At 51.8% G+C, this 20846-nt stretch overlaps 1 protein-coding gene across 4 annotated transcripts in view; it reads left to right on the forward strand.

The window, feature by feature from the left end:
- The first annotated feature begins 1595 nt into the window (after nt 1-1595).
- Nucleotides 1596-20846, forward strand: part of Usp2 (ubiquitin specific peptidase 2) — a 28199-nt gene continuing 8948 nt past the window's right edge. The window contains exons 1-2 of one of the 4 annotated variants that reach the window (XM_076924820.1): nt 1596-1817; nt 9741-10594. In XM_076924820.1, the coding sequence (XP_076780935.1) occupies nt 9782-10594 (813 nt within the window). In that variant the 5' untranslated portion in view covers nt 1596-1817; nt 9741-9781. Of the gene's footprint in view, nt 1818-6770; nt 6901-9740; nt 10595-19268; nt 19653-20846 lie in introns of those variants that run through there. The other 3 variants (XM_076924821.1, XM_076924822.1, XM_076924823.1) reach the window with 3 other exon arrangements.

A 20846-nucleotide genomic window follows, 5' to 3' on the forward strand; every position in this document is an offset into this window, starting at 1 on the left:
CAATACACTACTCCAGCCACACCCACCTAGTTTTCCTCAAAATTAACATTTGGCTTCTGCCTCAGGACCTTTGCGTTTACTGTCTGTCTGTCCCTTCTGCCTGTGTACTCATATATAATAAATGAATTCAAAAAATAGAAAAAAAAAAAAAAAAAAAGAACCAAGTGGGAACAGGCTGGAGAGATGCCTCAGTGGTTAAGGGCACTTTCCCAGAGGTCCTGAGTTCAGTTCCTAACAATCACATCTGTAATAGGATCTGATACCCTCTTTTGACATGTAGGTGTATATACAGGTAGAGGACTCCTATACATAAAAATAAACTTTTTTAATTTTTTTAAATTAAAATTTAAAAAATAATCAAGAGGGGGAAAATATATCAAGATTTGCCTTGGTCTTTTTTTTTTTAAAGAGGAAACATAACATGGTTAACATTTCATTTTTGTTCCATTTTGTCTTTTATGATTTTTGTTTGTGTGTTTGTGTGCACATGCACATTTGGAGCTCAGACCATGTGAGTTGGTGCAGAGGCAGGGGGATGTCTGTGAGTTCAAGGATAGCCTGGTCTACAGAGTGAGTTCCAGGAGTACATAGAAAAACCTTGTCTGGGGGAAAAAGAAGGGCTAAAGAGATGGGTGGCTCAATGGTTAAGAGCACTGACTGTTCTTCCTAAAGGACCTGGGTTCAATTCCCAGCAACCACATGGCAGCTCACAACTGTCTGTAACTTCACCTCTGGGGGATCTAACATCTTCACACAGACACACATGCAAGCAAAGCACCATTGCACACAATAGTTAATTAATTAAAAATAAAGTCATTTGCTTAAAATGAAAATACAAATTGCCTCTTTTTTTTTTATTCTAAACCTGATAGCTTAGATAAAATTCTGTCCTTTCTTGGAATAAGAGCCGCCCAGTAGTCACCTAAATGAACTGCATTGGCAGATGCTTGACACTTACTACCCGAACACTGTGTCTGTAGACTCCAGCTACATTGTGCAATAGATGACTATAATAGTGGTTCTTTTACAGGACCATTAAAAAGATTAAATGAGAAAACTAATATATGCAAAGTACCTACCGCGTCTAGTAACATACTTAATAAGTAGCCCATAGAATGGTAATGTAAATTGATAGTATCATGTTGAATGAACATAATCTTCTTTACCTGATTGATTGATTGATTGATTGATGGGGCTTAGATATACTTGGTTGTTCGTTTAAATAAATGCATGTTTAAATATAAATAAATAAAATTTTTAAAAGTAGTCAGAAAAAGAGTCTATGGAATAGAACATTTCCAGCCCGGTAGGAAAACCTTCCCTAAAATCTGAAAGCTGGTATGTGCCTTTTCCCCGTGATGTGACCCTCTGTCTCAGTCTTTCCAGCGACGGGACCTATCAGATTCCAGTCCACTTCTTTCCTTGCACCACCTTGCTCCAAACAGGCGTGCTTTTTCTCCACGTGGTTCTCTGTATATACCCGGTTACCTGGGAGACCCACGCCAGGCGGGGCTCTACTGACGCAACAATAGGAACAAGCCAATAGCCGTGACGTATATCAGTGACGCAAACGCGGGGTGTGGCTTGGCCGGCCCGGGCGCAATGAGGCTGCTGCCCGCTGGGTGGCGCCGATTTCCCGGGGAGGTCCTTTCTGGGCCCCCGGCGGAGGTGGGGGAGAGGCGGGCAGGCACCGAGCGAGGCCAGGGAGCCCTCTGCGTCAGCCACTGCTCGCTGCGCCGCGCCAGTACCAGCCAGGACTCATCCGCAGCTCCATGCTTGTGCCCGGTTCGACTCGTCCATCCTCCGAGAAGAGGCAGGTACGTGCCACCTGTCGCAGGTCGGGGAAAGGAAAAGCCAGGGTCAGTACCAGCTTTGAGACTCGGAAAGTAGGGTGTCAAAGACAGCCTGGGCAGTCTGGACGTGAGAAATGTAGGGCGAGGGCCAGCTGTGCGGAGGGGGGAACTCCAGCTGTGGGTGCCAGTGTGTGAGAGGGGCTGCCAGCTGACAGCTCGGGGTGCCAGGAAGAGCCATCTGTGTGCTGATCAATGTGTTCTGAGGAAACACTGTAACCGCGGGTACAGGTCTCCCCGCCCTGTGTGTTGTGTAGCCTGAGAATGACGCCTGGACCCTGACACCCCCTCTCCCCAAATGTGTGTGCAGCTACCACCCTCCCAGTTGTTAAACATCCTGGGGCTGTCTCTTGATCAGTTTTCCAAAGGTGGGGGGAGGGAAGGGGCTTAGGGGGAAGCGAGCAGTTAAGCGGAAGGGAAAATTTTTCCACCAATCCCAAATCAGAAAGAGGCAACTTTGAAATTCTCACCAATCCCAAAGCAAAAGCAGCCATGCAATGTTCTCTGACATGCAACTTGCCAAGGGGAGTCCTGGTCAACTGCTTCTAGCTTTTCTGAGAAAAGAGTACTCCTAGCTCCTAACCCCAGAGCTTTTGAGAATGAAGTTGAGTTGAAGATTCTAGTAGGGGCTGCTTATCTCCGCAAACACAGGCATATAAGCATACACACACACACACACCAAACCACAAAACACGAGACATGGAAAACTGGTGGATGGGCTGGGGTGGGGGTGTCCCCTACTCTTTGATGCTGTAGATGCATGCCACTCTGGAATGAGGATTGGAATGAGGGCGTCCTCTCAAGTGCATCACCAGGACCCAGTCTGAGTCAGTACCTTGTGCTGAGACAGGGTGGAGGCACCAGCCCGGGGGCCTTCCAGTCTCCAGGGAGAGCCATCTAGAAACAGAAGAATCATCTTGGGAGTAGACAGGTGCACCGAGGCCCTCCTCCCATGACCCTGTCCAGCCTGCCTTTGATACCCTGGAACCCTGAGCCATCCATCAGGTAGACTGGAACTACCCCTCTGGAGCCAAGCATTCTCCTGGCAGCCCCGGGAAGCCACACTTGATAATTTATTTTTCTGAGCAAAAGGCAAAGGATCTCTAGTAGGCTTGTCCAGTGGCCTTGGGAAAGTGGCAAGATCTGTCTGACATTTCCATTTGGGGGATGTGGTTCAGAAAACCATGGGACTAGTGTCTGGCATTGCAATCCCCTGATGGGGGGGGGGGGGTGGCAAGGCCTTTTTCTTCTTGGAAGGGTTATCTGCTACAACAAGCATCAGTAGAGAGTAGATGAGTGAACATGGCCACTAAGCTTGTCGTTTATTGAACTCTTGTTATGCTCGAGGAAGCATAAAACTATTGTTTTATCCTCATCGCTCATCTTTGTGAGACATAATCGTGACTGTTAGTGTTCATGGGTTTTGTTTGTTTGTTTGCGTTGGTTTGTGGTTTTTGAGAGAGAGAGTTTCTTTGTGTAATCCTAGCTATCTGCTTTGTAGACCAGGCTGTCCTTGAACTCAAGAGATCTGCTTGCTTCTACCTCCTAAGTGCTGGGGATAAAAGGCATGTGCCACAATTCATGTTTTACAAACTACATAGCTAAGATTCAGAGACTTAAGTATCCTCACAAGCTATCTTAGGTCCAAAAAAGGGAAGAGTGAGAATTGAGGCCTAGACCTAGAATCCCACTGTAAAAAGACAGTAGTGGACTGAAACCCAAGTGCTGGTCTACCACCCCTCTCTGGCCGTGTCCGTAGGGAAGAGCTAGGTCCTCCCTGTCTTAAGATTCCAGCAGCTGGGTTAGCAGTTTTGCCTCAACCTGTGACTGACAGCACTAGAGACTCCACCTTCTTCACGTCTGAGACTCAAATTCATCCCCAGCCCTCTGCTCTGGTCCCCCCTCCATCCTTCCTGTTATTTCCAAATATCCCCTCCCAGGATTCTAGCTCATTCTCAGCTTTCACCCAGTCACTGGGCATCGAGTGGAAGGTGGGCTTGTCACTGCCCCTTTAATTCTCCTGGGGCTTGGAATGCAAGTGAGTTGCCATCTCCTCGAGCTCGAGGTCAGATAAGATACTATATATATCTAGCTAGCGTAACCTGAGCTCAGGATTACCCGCCCCAGTCAGACTCCAGCTTCTGGACTTTCTGGACAGTCTTTTCCCTACGGGGAAAGAAGACCCTCAGGTCCCATCCAGTGGCCCCGGACACAGGTCAGTAGCTCTCACTTTGCTGTCTGAGCTTCAAGGACAGCTAAGTAAGCCCTCAGTGAGTTTGGGGGAGCATTTGAGAGGCCGCTCACTGGACCTGGTGAGTGTTGTAACCTAACCCTCTTCAAGATATGGGGACAGAGGACATCTGAAGCCCTAAAGGTGGGGAGTGAGGACTGTCCAGAGCAGGGAGCGCTAGGAGGGGCACTTGGGCATAGGGGGTGGGAAAGAAAATTGTGAGATACCTTCTGCTTTGAGGAAACCTGTTTCTTTGCCTTTTCTTGGACTTGTAGAGATATCTATCCTTCCCAACCCCACATCAAAATACACCCTGTAGTGAGCCCTCCTGGACCACCCACTTCTCCACAAGCCAGGATGCTTGTCCTAATCTCTTTCATCTCTGCTCTCTTCACCTTACCTCCTCATCTCCCATCCCCTCCCAAGTTTTGGGTACCTCCTCAACTCAAGAGAAATGGAAACATGAACAAAACTTTTTTACAGGACACCCCCCCCCAAAGGTAAGATTTTGTGATAAAAGTGAGTGGGTTGCTATTAACCAGCCTCTGATAGAGAGGTGTGCTAGCACCAGGTCAGAGAGCCAGGCTCGGGACTCAAGAGGCCTGAGATGAGCCAATGGTATAACACGTAAATGAATTCCTCTTGTCATTTTCTCCACATCTGCCAGGGTGGACACTTGTGACCGGAGAGTGTAGCAAGGGATCCAAGCAGCCAGGAGGCAGGGTCATAGGTGTGACAGGGTGTCCCTTCTCACCTCTCTTACTCCTCGGGTCAGCACATTCTGATACAGTTAGCAAGCAGCTTTGGGAAGCTCTGAGGTCACCATTGTGGACATTCCCAAGCACCCAGTGAGACCGACTGGGACTCTCCACTGACCTGCCCTGAACATCTGGGTAGGAGGAAAGGGACTTAAATGCTGTTTTGGGTGTGTCCATGAAGTGTCTTGTGGGGGAGAGAAGGTAAGTGTGGGGGCAGTGACAAAGCCGCAGATGTGGCTAGGCCTTTGCCTCAGAACGATGAACACATCCAGACAGAAAGGATCATGGAATCTGCTAAGATGTGGTGTATCACCGGTCCTCTGCCTCCAGGGCCAGGAGTGCCTGGGATTCTTAAGGCCTAAGTCCCTCCTCTAGCTGGGCAGGTTAGGGAACCCTTCACGTGAGCTACAGGAAATGACAGTGACTGATGACAGTGACTTGATGATGCCAGGTGGTTGGCTGCCTCAAGGGAACAGGGTTCGTCTCAACCCTGACTCACCTAGTGTGAGTACCTTGGGGAGTGGGCTGAACAGCAACGGGGGGGGGGGGGGGGGGAGGCAGCTCAGGGATATGTCCACCACTAGGTTAGGGCCCAGGAGTCTGTGCTGAGGTAGATGCCAGTACCAGGGGACACACAGAGCTTGGCAGAGCAGATGAAATAGAGGCCTCTCTCACCATCTCCCAGTTGATCAGTACCTCTGTGCTGCAGCTCAGGTTACGCCAGGCTTCACTTTCATTCACTTGCAGTGGAAAATCCAGGGGCTGCTCCTGCAAGGAGTCTTCTGTCCTAGCTGGGTAAATGGACATCTGCATCCTGAAGGGGTTCCCCCCCCCCTTGACTCCACAGGCCCATGGTCCTGCTTTGGGGACAGGGGATGGCTTCAGAGTAGCCGTAGTGGACAGAGCTCAGTCCCATCCAGCACTGGCACAACAGCAGCCTGAGCATGGGAAACGATCTACATTCATTCGCAGAAAGAATTGTCTCCTCATCTAGACACAGACTGACAGCGTGACTGCTTAAAGCTGCCGGGAGGACTGAGTTAGTGCATATAGCCCAAGTCGGTGCAGTTTTAAATGTTAAGACCTGTTAAGATCCGAAATATGAACAATAAAACTTTACTTGAAAGTTTTACTATTAGGCAAGGGCTCATATTTACAATCCCAGCACTTGGGACATGAAACAAGACGGAAACTTTGAGGTCAGCCTAAGCTATAAAGTAAGACTTGTCCAAACAAACAAACAAAAAAAATCACTATTTAAATTTCTTATACGTTTAGAAATACCTTTTCATTTTTATTTAATGCAAACAGTATAGCCTTCGCAGTTATGTTTGTAAGACTGAGAATGCATGTGTCTAAAAAAGTTCACGCTTGCATCTGCCCTGAGATTTTTTTCAGGGCTCTACATTTAAGGACACCACAGCCAGGGGGGCTAGAAAGGACCGAATGCGTGCAGGATGAGGCTGTCCGGCAGACAAAGTCAAAACCTGCATTCAAGGTCCTCACTGAGTTCCATGCCTGGTCTGTAGGTGCATGGGACCAGTTGGCTGGGAGCCACGATTGCATGGCTCCAGGGTCCCCACAGGAAGCCAAGGGCATCTGTGCAACACTATGCCACCATGCCAGTTTCTGAGGGAAACTTTGCAAAAGGATGGAGGCTCTCCATGAGAAGGGAGACATCCACATCTCTGTGAAAATGGCATAAGTAGGAATTACGGCCCGCCCGCCCCGTTGTCCAAGGTGGCAGGCACCTGGGGAGGCACTGCCAGCAGCCACATGCCTGAACTTGCCAGGTCTGGAAAAACAATGAGAGGATCCAGGCAGCAGGGGCCCCACACTGGACAGGGAGGAGTGTGGGGGATCCCAGCCAATAGGCTGGCCTCCCACTGCCCCATGAAAGAGCCATTCAGTCCCAGCCGTTCCTGTGGCAACAGAGAGACTCAAAGCCATGTGAGTGCTGCCCTTCCTGTCCCTGTCTTGCACAGCAAGGCCACAGGCAGGTTCCCCAACCGAAGCTCCCGCCCATGGTGCATTCAGTAGCCTCCAGGGACAGCAGGACCAGGTAATGAATGCCAAGAGATAACTAACGTAAACCGTCTCCTCAAACCGTCTCCTCGCCTATGAGGTGCTGGAACTTTTTACCAACAAAAAGTAGGGCTTAGTAAAGGGGAGAGATGCAAGGTTTCAGCTCCAAAAAGAAACCCTCTCCTACCCTGGGAACTGTGAGGTAGGCACCAGAGCTGCCAGTTTCCAGGGGCTGTGATAGAGCAACTGGTGGAACTGTTGGGACAGGGGAGACTTGGTGGATGGATGCCTGCCAGGTTAGAGGAGACAAGAGATCAGGGGAATGGGGAACTATCTCCAGGGATCTATGAGCTAGAAGATGGGGCTCTAAGTTCAGGCCTTAAAAGTGCCAGCGCTGTCTGTCCCTGTGGCTGTATGTTGTTTGGCCTGGGCACTTGTGCGTCATCCTCAGGGCTAAGAGAGGTCACAGGCTTGAGGCAGTGCCCACAGAATACCAATTCCCCAGGAGCCTCCGTCTGGGAGAAGGGAGGGAGAGCTGTGGGGAGGAGCCATGAGCTCATACGCGAGGGTGGGGGCCAATCTGATTGGCTGCCGGGTGTCCCAGAACCCAACTCCCAAGGCCTGGAGTCTCTTTGACTTTGCATTATTGATGGCATTTTCCAAAGTGAAACAGAACAGGACAGGCCCCCTGCCCCCACCCCTAGGCCTCTGTGACCCCTTCCACCCCCACCCCCAGTGATTTCCTCCTATCTTTAACTTCAGACCCTCACCCAGTTTTCATCTCCCAGAAAAGACTGAAGTTCCATGGGAGGAGGGAGCATAGTGGACAAAGAAGTGTCCACACAGGGTATTGGGGGTCCCCTGAGCCAGGCAAAGAAGACAGTCAGATGGACAGCCTTTCTAGTACCAGCCAGGACTGAGAACTACCAGAGGTCTCTGGCACAGTTAAGGAATTCTGTTCTGTGGCCGCCTCCTCACCTTCCACCTCTGCCTCTATCCAGAGCCTTCAGCGGCTTGAGTTCCTACAACCTTCTGCTAAGCTCTCAGCATTTGGGGCTTGGCACAAACTCATCCCTGCCCTTGTGAGCTGGGCTGCCGGCCTAGGCAAGCTGTGGACTGTTTGAACCAGTGTCTGCTAAATGGCTAGATGTCTACCCACTACCCACTTAACTCTCTGGGGGTGGCAGGGGGAAGCCTGGCGCCTGGGCTGAGGTCGAGCCGGCCAGGCCAGGGGATGGCCAGCCCTGCCATTATTATAGATTACAAAGGGAGGAGCTGGGCTGCCTTGGCTGGGCTAGCCAGGAGAGGAGATAATAGCCGGTCATTGTTAAGTGCTTTCCCGTGTTATTAACCCTCAGCCTTCATAACAACCCCTCGAGATAGGAATCCTGATGGTTATGCATTACATGGGAGGAGATCGGGGCTCAAAGAGGTTCAACCACTAGTAGAACTGCTCAACTAGTCTGGAGGGGATCCAAAGCAGCCCTGGGGCCAGGGAGATGGCTCGGCAAGCAGAAGCACTTGCCACCAATCCTGACAACCAACCCACAAACCTCCATGCACGCATGGTGGCAAGATAGAGCTGACTCCTGCCAGCTGTCCTCTGAGTTTTCGTGTGTGTGTGTGTGTGTGTGTGTGTGTGTGTGTGTGTGTGCTCGAGCACACACACAGATGCACACACGGAGGGGGAGGGAGAGGGAGGAGAGAGATTTAAAAGTCCTATGCTGCTCTAGAGACTCCTGGATAGTTCTCCCTCCCCCTACACCCCCCTGAGCCCCGCCCCCCACTTAAGGGTCCCTGAAGAAAGGATCTTCTATGTCCCTTTCTCCAGAGCACCTTCTCCCCTCTTGCCACATGGTGGAGGGGTTCTAGGAGTCTCCAGAACTGCCTGACTCTGTTGAGGAATGGTAAAAGCAAGGCTGGTGGGAAAGGGTGCAGGGCCATGACATGGTTTCCAATCCTGACTTTCCACAGCATATGAATTTGGGCAAGCAAGCATACTGCTTGTATCTGTACAATGGGTTAAAAAAAAATTTTTTTTTCATGGCCTTTAGGGCTGTCCAACCTCCACGTTCAGTGATTAATTTACAAAAACCTCCAGTCTGGGAATGTCTGCAGTACAGGATCTTGACTCTAGGGGGCGCCTCTTGCACAAGTCAAGTAACTCCAGGATCAGTTTGGCACCTGCATTGGTTCTGAAGCCTCCTGGGAGGCCTTAGGTTCCTAAGCTCCACTTAGAAGACAAGGCCAAAGTCCAAGAAGAGAATAGATAGGTTCTACCTCACCAGCATCCCCAGTGTGGTCCCCTGTGAGACCAAGCAGGTACTTGTGACTAAGGAAAAGTACCCAGGGAAGTCTGGAAACCAGGGCCCAGCCCTTCGGCTAGACATCCCCCCCCCCTTTTTTTTCCTCACAAGCTTCCAGACATTTCCAGGGGGAGGAGGTCTTTATACCTGAAGGTAGCACTGCTTGTCAAAGGTAGGGAAGCAGTTAGAACTCAAAATGCTTATTGCCCCCAGTCTATGCACTGAGGGTGGTAGGACCCCCACCCCCCAGCCGTTGCCAACTCTAAAGTTCCTGCCAAGACTTACAAGAAGACCCACACAGGATTCAGCTGGAGTCTCTGACATAGAGAGGGCAGGGGAACTGGAGACGCTGGGCCTTTTGCTGGTTTTTCTTGTGGGTACATGGGTACACCCAAGCCCATGTACGTACCTGTTTGCATGTGTGTTTCTCTGAAGCTAGCCAGCCTATTACAGACATACAGACAGGCCCCTGTCGATCCTTAAGGTCCTGTCCCTCCTGGAATAAAGAACAAGCACAGAGTGGGCCTGGTGTTTTGCAGGGCCTTTGACAACTGCTTTCCTTGTCTTTCAGCCCATGAGGCTCCCAGTACCCACTGAGTACCACCCTGAAGGATGTCCCAGCTCTCCTCCACCCTGAAGCGCTATACAGAATCGTCCCGCTACACAGATGCCCCTTATGCCAAATCGGGCTATGGCACCTACACCCCTTCTTCCTATGGGGCCAACCTGGCCGCCTCCTTCCTGGAGAAGGAAAAACTTGGTTTCAAGCCGGTCTCCCCCACCAGCTTCCTCCCGCGGCCCCGCACCTATGGCCCCTCCTCCATCCTGGACTGTGACAGGGGCCGCCCCCTACTGAGACCTGACATCATTGGGGGTAGCAAGCGGTCTGAGAGCCAGACCCGTGGCAATGAAAGGCCCTCAGGCAGTGGACTCAACGGAGGGAGCGGATTTTCTTATGGAGTGACCAGCAACTCCCTCAGCTACCTGCCCATGAATGCCAGAGACCAGGGGGTGACCCTGAGCCAGAAGAAATCGAACAGCCAATCAGATCTGGCCAGAGATTTCTCCAGCCTGCGGACCTCAGATAGCTACCGGACTTCAGATGGCTACTGGACCTCAGACAGCTTTAGGATAGACCCCGGAAACCTGGGTCGCAGCCCCATGCTGGCCCGCACACGTAAGGAGCTCTGTGCCCTGCAGGGCCTCTACCAAGCAGCCAGCCATTCTGAGTACCTAACAGACTATCTGGAGAACTATGGTCGCAAGGGCAGTGCACCACAGGTGCTCACACAAGCCCCTCCCTCCCGAGTCCCTGAAGTCCTCAGTCCCACCTACCGACCAAGTGGCCGCTACACACTGTGGGACAAGAGCAAGGGCCAGGCCTCTGGGCCCAGCCGCTCCAGTTCTCCAGGGCGAGACACCATGGTGAGTTAACTCTTGGGGATCTGGTGAGGGACTGGGGAGACAGCCATTGTTATAAAGAACCAGGCTAGGAACAGAACTCCCAACCTGACTGATGACTGGTGGCGGACACGCAGCAGAGGTCATCCTCCACAATGATCAAGCATGACTTGGTGGCCTTGTGGCTCAGAGCCACTGGGAAGGGCTGTCCCATGCTTCAAAGACCTACACACTTGGGAATGGCCCATTGATGCTCTAGAATGTTCAGACACCCCTGTCTGCTTTGTTGTTCTTCCATCCAAAATGTTGGGGTTCTCCCCTGTGGGCTCTGGTCCATCCAGGGCTAGATATCACAGTAGAAGTGATGACCATGTTACCTGTATGAAGAGAGCCATCCTCCCACCCCATCCCTGCTCTGGATGGTTCTCTTCCTGTCCAGGCATGAGATATTAGGAGTAGAAGGACTCTTCCCCAATGCCGGCAGGCTTAGATTCAGGGTTTCTGGATTCAGGGTTGTATCTTTGAGGAACATAGTGTAGAGTCGTTTGTCTAGAGATAGAGATGATCTAATACCTCAGTGCTCCAGCTTGCCTGGGCTGGAATGAGGGGAGAGGCTCTGTTGGAGATTAACCAAGGGCTGGCATGGTCTCCCTCCTATCTAATCCCTGGACACGCCTCCCCCGGGCTGTGACTACTTTCCTCCTCTCCTGTAGTTATCGGTGTGTCCAATAGGTGGCGAGCTCTCAGAGATTTAAAGTGATCGTATCTCTACCTCCCTCCCCTGTGCCTCTGGCAACTCCGAGCTCAGCTGACCTGCTGATTGCATGGATGGATGGATGGGTGAATAGACTGGGGTGGGGGTGGGGGTGGGGGTGGTGGATTGATGGGCAGAAGAACACCTAGGTAGGAAAGCGGGTGGGTAAGAGGATTGGGTGCTGTGTTCTCGGTTTCCTTACGTACCCCCCTCTTATAGAGCTTATGTCCTTTGTAAAGGAGAACTATGTCACAGCAAGAAATAGTGCTTCAGAGAGCTTGTTCAGGACTAGAGACCATAGCTGGGTCATAGGCTAAAGTGTGTCATGTCGAAGTGCCTTGGGATAACTTGGGACAGTGACAATGTATCACTTAAAGTGTTTTGGCCTTGCTGGGTCACCTGGGAAGTACCATGGAAGATACAAAAACTATGTCTCACTGGGGCATTCAGACTCTAGCTGTCAGGGTTGGCTACAGGCACAGGACGCTGTAGGGTCCATTCGGGACATGTCCAGTGTTGTTCACAGAGGTGATGGGCAATGAAAAGGCTCCTCTTGGTGAGGGAGCCTCTGCTCGCTCTTCCTTTGCTCAGAAGAAAGGAACTCTTGTTGTAAATGCAGGCTTCTCTGTGGGATCCCCAGGCCTTAGGCAGTAGAATCACCTATGGGCTTAGCAGTTCGCCAGGCCCTCTGAAGCAAATGCTCTCAGGATGGTGCCTTAAAATCTACCCTGTTACAGGCTTTTCAGGTTTTCTAGGCCTTCTGGGCCAAAGGCTACATACACTCCAGACTCCCAACAGCTGCTGTTATCTATCATCTTCCTTGCAGCCTGCTACTTAACGGCTCTTCCTGGAGTCTGCTGTCCCCTTTCCCTTCATTTCTCCTGAGGACACCTGGCCCTACCCCAGCTCAGGGCCAGAGAGAGTTGTTTTCAGAAAGTTAACAAATACCCTGAACAAACTCAGTCAACCGGAACCTGCATCCCTCCCGCCTAGAAGCAAGGCACAACGCCTGCCCCCTGCCCGCCCGTTAGGTAGTCAAGAGAACCCTAAAGCCAAGCTAGCACTGCATCCTAAGCACTGCTCAGTACAGTACCACCAGCCAGGACAGACCTCTACGGCCTCACAGCCCAAAGACTGTCACTTAACCTCAGGCCCCTTATGCTCGCTTCCAGGGGTTGATTGTATCCTAAGGAAGTGAGAGCAGCTTTTTAGGGGCCTTGAAATCTGCCCATCACAAGCTTCTCAGTAAGCTCTGTTCTCCCAGGATGGCTTCTTTCAAAAAGCAGCACCGCTTTCTTCCCCCCCCCCCCCCCATCCTCCCCCGCAGTGCGGTTCCCCAGTACTCTGCACCGCACACACACCGCTGTGCACTGAGAACTCTGCGCCAGTACCTGGCTTTCTCTGGCGTTTTCCTTAACTCCTAAATCCGTTTGCTCTTTCTATAAAATGAAAGCACTCATAGTTTCTACTTCATAAATTACTGTGAAAGAGCCTGACACATAGTAGGTGCTCGGTAAAGGTCAGTCATCTTTGCTCTTAGCTTTAGGAAACAAGAGACGTGTAAGCCTTCAGTTCACTTCAGGAAATTCATGCTCACATGATTACAACAGGAGGCAGGCCTGGGTGTTTGTGTTTTCAGCGGTAGGGAAGGGAGAGGCCATCTGAGGCTGAGACAGGCTGCCTAGCTGCCTATGACCTCTGAGAGGCACCGTCTGACCCTTCAACTTTGGATACCTATCAGCTCGGATGGATTTCCTCCCCTGTAAAAGTAAACCTGCCCTGCCCACCTCACAGGGTTGCCACGAGGCTCAAACCAAGCAATGAAGGTGGAGGTATCTCCAGCCAATAAAACAGTAACAGCCGACCTGAGCTTGAAGCTTCCCAGGCTCCACTGGGCACCAGTAATGGAGGCACCACCAACATACTAGTGGGTGAAGGTGAAGCTCAGCCCTGGAGCTCTGAGGGTCTCTCCCTGAGGCCCTGCTTTCACTGACAATGCAGGATGATGAGCCGCCACCAAAGTGTCTCACTCTCCCACTGAGGATTGCAAGCCAGCCCAGGTGGCTCAGGCCTACAGAGAGCCTGGAGCCAGAGAGAGAGCACCAACCCAGTCAGCTCCCCCTAGCCCCGCCTCTTCTGTTCCTGGGGCCTATGGAAGGACAAGCTGTTCCACTGAGCACTGCCAGGCCTGTGCTTTAACCCTGCAATCCCTCCTAATCCTCCTATGATCCACCCCCCAGCCTGCTCCCTGGTCAGCCATGGCATGCTGCCTGCTGGCCTCAGGCCTTATAACTTGCCCCTCCCAGGCCTCACCTCCTCTCCCCAAGAAAAGCCACGGGTTGGGCCCAGGGCCCTTCCAAGCATAGTCAGCAGGCTAGGAACTTGCCTCTTCCACACAGAGGCAGGGACTGAGGCCCCAGGTCTGGCCTCAGCTGTTCACTGGCACACACACAATCTTATGCGCCTTTCCTCTCTGCTCGGGGGAACTGTTTCTAGAAGTGATGATCTGAGTCTCTGGGTCCTGTCTGCCCCTGGGGCTGCTGATTCCAGCTGTTCAGTGACAGGGAGATTATATAAGCCAGGGTCACATGATCTTCCTCTCGGGTGGGACTCTGGACTTGAACAAGTGGAGGATGGCAGAGACTGCCCAAGAACTCCAGGACAAAAAGCGGACCTTCATCTCCTGTCCCTCCTCACTTTGTTGACTCAGCCACACTGGACTGCACCTCTTCTGTCTTATTTGTCCAGACTGGCAACCTGAGACCCTGGGGCCCATTCTTAACTCGCCCACCCCAGCCAGGCTCCATCACTCCAAGGAGGCCAAACTTCCTGAGGGCTCCAGTCTGTGCTAAAGGCACTCAGAAGAAACATAAAGTGACAGTCCCCAGGACCAGAACAAACCCTAGCTACCGAGGAGGAAGAGCAGAGGGTTTGGACATTATTACTAGAATCACTGCAATGCTAATGTCCCCATCACAGGAAGACTCTCTATGGGGCAGTGACCCGGCAGCCACCCTTGTTGTTACTGTCCAGCTCCATTTCTCAGTTGATGTCCAGAACCCTCCATCCACCCTGTCTTTCTTTCAGCCACCCTCACACACACACACACCCCACACACACCAGGATATCACTTTAAATTAATATGGTACTGGGGTGGGGCAAAGCAACACAAGTTAATCCAAGCCTAGCCAAATGTTCCCTGCCCCTGGGGGACCCGCTCCACTGACCATCAGCCTCAGAAACAAACATCATGTTCAGAGCTCAGAGCTGCACACGTGGTCCCTTGTCCCCTCTTACCTCAATGGAGACATAAAACTAGCACCCGAGACAGAGCTATAAGCAACAGAAGGAAGTGTGTGGGCGTCTAGAATATGGCCAGTTCAGGCCAGATTTCCTGGGGCTCGAAAAAGCACAGAACATTTGACCTGTGGGGATCTAATTCCTACAAGGAAATAGTTTCCTACGGCTGACGGGAAGGGTAAACTGACTCTCCTCCACAAAGTACACTGTGGGCTGGAAGCCCACAAAACCTTCCCAAAAACTCAGAGCCCCTGCTTTTTCAGGTCTCAGTCTTGCCAGCAGATAGACACTTGCTAGGCTCTAGGTGGTTGGCCTTGAGACATCTTCCTGAACCCAAACAGCATCACTAAACCCTGGACAAAGCTGCCCACTGGACTCTGAGAACAGCAGGATAGTTTCAGTCCCTGTCCTTGTAGAATGAACCCCGACTGAGGTAAAGAAAACGACCTGTCCTACATCAGAGAAACAGTGGCTTTGGGCTGCAAGGACTCAACCTAGCCCACGTGGTTCTGTATATTTCAGACTTAAGTCATGGAACCTCAGCCAGATTCAGACCTCAAAGGACTAACTCCTTTTTTACGGAGCCCATTTAGGAAATGGCTCTGAAGAGAAAGAGTCTCACAGGGATCTGGCTAGTTGAGGAATAAGCCATAGGTCTTCCTTGGCTGCATTTAGCAGCAGTCGGACCTGCTGGACAAGACTGGACGCTGTGCGAATCTGTTTCCCTCACCCTAGATTTCTCAAAATACACCCATGCAACAGCTTTCCCCATCTGTCCCTCCCCGGCGCTACCAGAAACACCCACACCTCCCCGGCAACCTCCTGCATCCCAGGAAAGAGGGAGAGCATGCTGGTGTCACGCCAAGAAGGGAGGGCACATGTAATTAAGTCTAAGTCATGGGGACAGAGGCCATGCTACAGTGGGTGGGCATCTCTTGGACAGCACCCCCCCACCCACAGCACACTTGCTTGGCATGTAAAACAAGACACACCCCTTCCCCTTGAGGACAACTGCAACTTGCCAGTTTCCCAGCAGAGCTTGGTCTGGCCCTCTTCACTGGTTCCTCATAAAGGAACCTCCAACCCTAAAAGAGGCTCCAGGGTGCTGGAGCAACCAAGACAAGCCACACACCATCTGAGACCGTTTGCAAGTTTGCAAGTTTTACAGCTATAAAACAAAGATAAACATATTCAGATAAATTAACAGCATGCAAACTGAGGGGATGAAGTAATGGGTGTTTAGAACTGGGTGGAATTAATTAAGGAAAGCCTTATAGAAGCCTAAGGGTTGCTGTTTTGTTTGTTGTAGCTCTGGGGTTCAAGTTCAAGGCCTAACTCTCGCACTTAACTGTGTTCCCCCCACCCCACCCCCAACCCAAGCAGAAGTTGATTTGGTGTAGCTTTTATGGTCCAAGGGATCAAGCTCGGGAGCTTCCATCTCCTCAGGGAACTGATCTATGTGTTTTTTAAGACAGGGTCTTATGTAACCCAGCCTGGCTTCCAATTTACAGACCTCCTGCCTCTCTGCCTCTCAAATGCTGGGAATATAAGTGTTCACTACCACATCTGGCAAAACTTGAGTTTTGAATAGAATTTACAAGTAGACAGAAGAAAGGAAGAGCACCCTAGAATTTCCTAGTACCTGTTTTATAAAAGTGTGAGTTTGGCTATAAGACAAGTCTGAACTCAATGCCCTACATAGTCATTCATTAGTTTTGAGGTCCTGACAGAACGCTGACCCCTCTAGCACATAAAAAGGCCTCACCTATAAATGAGAAGTAATAGTTAAAGCTTCCTGGTGTGCTTATGGAAATTAACCAGCATAATATATATAAAGCCCATAGCCCAGTGCTTGGTCTTTCAAGGGACTTAATCGTGTGTGTGTGTTCAGCCTTAACCTGGGCTAGCCCTGTATAGCTATATAGCTAAGAATGACCTTGAGCTTCCCATTTTACAGGATTACATATATGTAAGTTTATATAATGCTGGGGACTGAATCTGGGGCTCTGTGCATGCTAGACAGACACTTTACCAACCGAGCTGCATCTAGCATGCACGTCTTTATACACTCATTTACTTATCGTGTGTGGCCGCACGCTTGTCTCAGCCCATGGCCAGTAACTTCCCGAATTCATTTCTGTCCTTCCACCAATTGCAGCCGAGGGTTCCAGCTCAGATTGTTAGGCTTGGTGGCAATCACCCATACCAGATGAGCCATCTAACCAGCCCTCACGTAGTGTTTTCTTAATGCTTTCTGTTAACGTGTGTAATTATACACAATAATGGGTTTATCATGACATCCTCATACACGCATGTAACGTGTTTTGATCATCCTCCCCCAGGTACCCCTCTTTCATCTGGCTTTCATTTCTGCGGCTCCCCTTTCTTTTCCCAAGCCATCCCTCTTCTACCCCCACCCCCTTTTGGTGACCCTGAGTTTCCTTAGAGCTGCTTACAGGAACAGGGATAAGAGGCTATTCATAGTAGTATAAGTGCCGTCAGCTGCTACACTGTTGGAGGAAAGAGTTAAGACAGGGTCCTCCTGTGCAGTCCAGGCTGGCCTCAAACTAGCAATCCTCCTGCCTCAGCCTTCTGAATGCTAGGATTACAGGGCAACCTGCTCAGCTAGATCTGCTTGCTTTCTTTCTTTCTCTTGTTTTTGTTTTCGGTTGGTTAGTTGGTTTGCTGGTTGGTTGGGGTTTTTGTTGTTGTTGTTGTTGTTTTTTTTTCAAGATAGAATTTCTCTGTGTAGCTCTGGCTGTCCTGAAACTCTAACTTTAGACCAGGCTGCCCTTGTATTCAGAGATCCACCTGCCTCTGCCTCCTTAGTGCTGGATTAAAGGCTTGCGCCCATGTGCCACTACCATCACCGACAGCCTACTTCTGTTTCTTAAATCTCAGCATTCAGTGGGCACAAGGCAGGAGTATCTCCATGAGGCTAGTAGCAAGTTCCTGGCTAGTCAGGGATACATAGTTAGATTTAGTCTTAAAATAAAATTATTTTATTTATTTACTTTGTAAAGTGTAGAGGTCAGAGGACAACTCGTGTGAATAGGGTCCCTTCTTTAACCATGTGAGTCCAGGGGAACGAACTCAGGTAGTCAGTCTTGGAGGCAAGCAATGTTTGCCTACTGTGCTGTCTGTCTAGCTCTACTCCTGTTTCTTAAGCAAGGTACTTGGTGCCAGGGATCAGAGAAACACGAGGAGAATGATAATGAAAAGAGGCTATGGATAGACAGCTTTACAGCCTCCTGGACCACGTGCAAGATGCTCTCACAGCAGTGCTGTGATCAAATGCGAGCACTGATGCACCGGGTGTGGGACCTGCCACTGGAAAAGGGTGTTGCTGCAAAGACGGAAGCTTGGAGAAAAGGGCCTTTGCGTGCGTCCAGGGTCCAGGTTGGGTCAAAGTCTGAAGATCATGCCTCCAACCGTGACAGCCCTCATTGCCCAGTGGCTCCTGCTCCCTCCTCCTCCTGCCACCATTGCTAAGGACATGATGGTGAGAGATTGCCCCTACTCTCCACCTATTTGCACCAAATTCCTATTTTGTGGGCGGTCTAGGGTACAACCCACACATGCATCTCGGACGCAATCTCCATGTGGCTGTGGTCGTGTGTGCGGTACGCGTGTACATGTGGGGATGAGCATGCCAGGAAGAACAGAAGCAGCCCACAGATGAGTAACAGTGCACACGGCTGCCTCTCCGAGTATTTTTAAATGCTAAAAATACTGGCTAAAAATAGCCTGCAAGCTCCAAACAAGATACTTTCTCTCCGCAGATTCCTGTGCTTCCCTGTTAGGTGAGGGGGCGGAGCATCAAAAACAAACCCCTCTCCCTAGACCCCCTGCCTTTAATCATTGCCCACGTGTGGGGGCCAGAGACCACACACACACAAGACCACCCCCAACGTACAAGACGAGCGTCTTCCTCCCATCCTCTTATAAAAAGTTGAATTTACGATTCTAGACGAGATGGATTTGGGTAATTGGTTAGGAAGACCCAGAAATGGTTCTTTCCTGGAGCCAAAAGGGCCAGTGACCTATTGTACCTGATAAAACGAGCACCGCCTCCCTTGAAAAAGGGCTCGGCCAGGTCTAGAGGAGGAGCGGAGCTTAGCCCCGGAGGCGTCTATTCTTTTCTAGGAAATCTTTTCTAGCCAGGGCTCCTCGACCCCTGCAGACCGTGAGAATGCTGGCCGTCACGAAGACAGGGGTTCCCAGTATGCTAGACTAAAGTGTGTGTGCCTGTGCATTTTGCCCTGAAAAAAATAATTAGCTGTCCCTAGGGTCTCAAAAGGGTCCACCACCCCAAGTCTACAATTGCCTGCTGCCCGGGCGGAGGCGCTCCAGGCTGACTGGACACTTGATCTTAAGGTGAGCGTCTCCCAAGGATCCCGAAGATTGTCTGTAGAATCCAACCCCCGGGCCAGCCAGTGACAGCGCGTCCTCGATTTGCCCCAGTTAGGGTTCCCGCGACTCTGTGGCCCCAGGGTCATCGGCTTTGGGCGGGCCCTGCGACCTCGCCGGCGTCCGCGTGCCGGCTCCTGGGGCGGGGCGAAGGCGGGGCGGGGCGTGGTCCCGGTTCGGCCCCGCCCCGCCCCCGCGCTGACGTCGCCAAGCTGGAAGCTCGGCGGGTCAGCCAGTCCGCCGGAGCGCGAGCGCCGGGCCCGGTCGGTTGGCTGCGCGCGGTGGGGAGGTTGAGGCGAAGGAGCGCGCGCTGGGCCCCGCAGTAGCGGTTACTGCCCCACGTCGCCGACGGGGTCCTGTGGGATCTCCGCCGGCTTCGGTGTCCGGGTTGTAGCAAGGCACGGGGACTCCCCGTAACCCCTTGGCCAGCCGCGTTGGGTTTGGGGCATAGCCCACCGCCCGCTCCGCAGCATGCGTACCTCCTACACCGTGACCCTGCCCGAAGAGCCCCCCGCCGCCCCCTTTCCCGCTCTCGCCAAGGAGCTGCGACCGCGCTCCCCTCTGTCCCCGTCCCTGCTGCTCTCCACCTTCGTGGGGCTTCTGCTCAACAAAGCCAAGGTACGCGGGCCCTTTTCTAGGACCTCCCACGCTGAAGGTCTGGGGTCCTGCTTGCTCCCGGGATCAACCCCAGTCTACTGAATCTCTGAGTCTCTGAATCCCCGGGATGTGCCCTGCCAGCTTTTTCCTCTTTTCCAAGGGTCTCCTGGCAAGGGATGCCCCCTTTCCTAGAGATAGCAGGCTTGCGGCAGACCCCTCCCCTCTTGATATCCAAGCCCCTAAGGCCCCTCACCCCCTTCCCTGGGTGACCCGGGCACCTGGTGGCTCTTGGCCTCTTAATCCCAGTCACCTATATCAAGACAGGTGCAGGCTAGAGTAACCTTGACTAGGCTGGTGTGTGACTAGAGGGAACAGGCAACACGCTGGACTCGGGGGTGACTCTTCCAAGACCAAACTCCAGCAAGGAAAGTGGATCAAAGGGTACCTCCCTTTCTCTGTTCCCAAATGGGCTGTCTCCCAGGGGTCAGTTGCCAAGGTGCTTTGACCCCGTGAAGGGCAGAGGTTGTAGAAGGTGAGAGAATGAGTCCTCCTCTTCCTGGCCCTCTTCAGTTGTGTAGAGTGGGCAGTTGATCCCCTGATCCAAGCAGCTCCCTGAGTAATTCTGGAGCTAAGGCTGGGCACTGTCCCTTTGGGAAAGAGAAGGGGCCTGAGCTTGACAGGTCTTATGTAACAGGCACCAGCTCCCGTGTTGGCAGTGCGTGCCCTGCCCCGTGCCAGGGCTACACCAGGCTCCTTGCTTGCTGCCAGGACACATGGCTGACCCTCACCATGCAGATAAAGCAAGAATGCCCCTCAGCTGGGGTCTCCAGTGTGAAGTCACAATCTCAGTCCACCTTTCTTACAGGCTCATGCCCAGATGCCATCCCGCATTATCCAGTGACAGGCTGTTTGAGCCCCCGCTCCTGCCCTGGCAGAGGAGTGCTGTTTACTATGGAGGTGGCATCTGCTCTCTCGAACAGTGCTTGCTACTGAGTCAAAGCTAGGTTTGCTGATGGCTGGGTGTAAGGCAGCGCCAGGGCTAAACTTTCTCACCTCTCCACATGAGTCCCAGCTGGGATCCTTGCCTTGCGCTGGCATTGCGAGTGGCTGGCTGTGCAGGGTTTTCTGTCCCACCTTTTCAGCCCTAGCCTCTCTTTCCCTGCCAGCCCAGAGGTAGGATTGTTTGCCCTGTGAGAAAGGTCACTCCTGGGACAT

Source organism: Arvicanthis niloticus, chromosome 26 (genome assembly GCF_011762505.2).
Source record: "Arvicanthis niloticus isolate mArvNil1 chromosome 26, mArvNil1.pat.X, whole genome shotgun sequence".
Taxonomy (NCBI): domain Eukaryota; kingdom Metazoa; phylum Chordata; class Mammalia; order Rodentia; family Muridae; genus Arvicanthis; species Arvicanthis niloticus.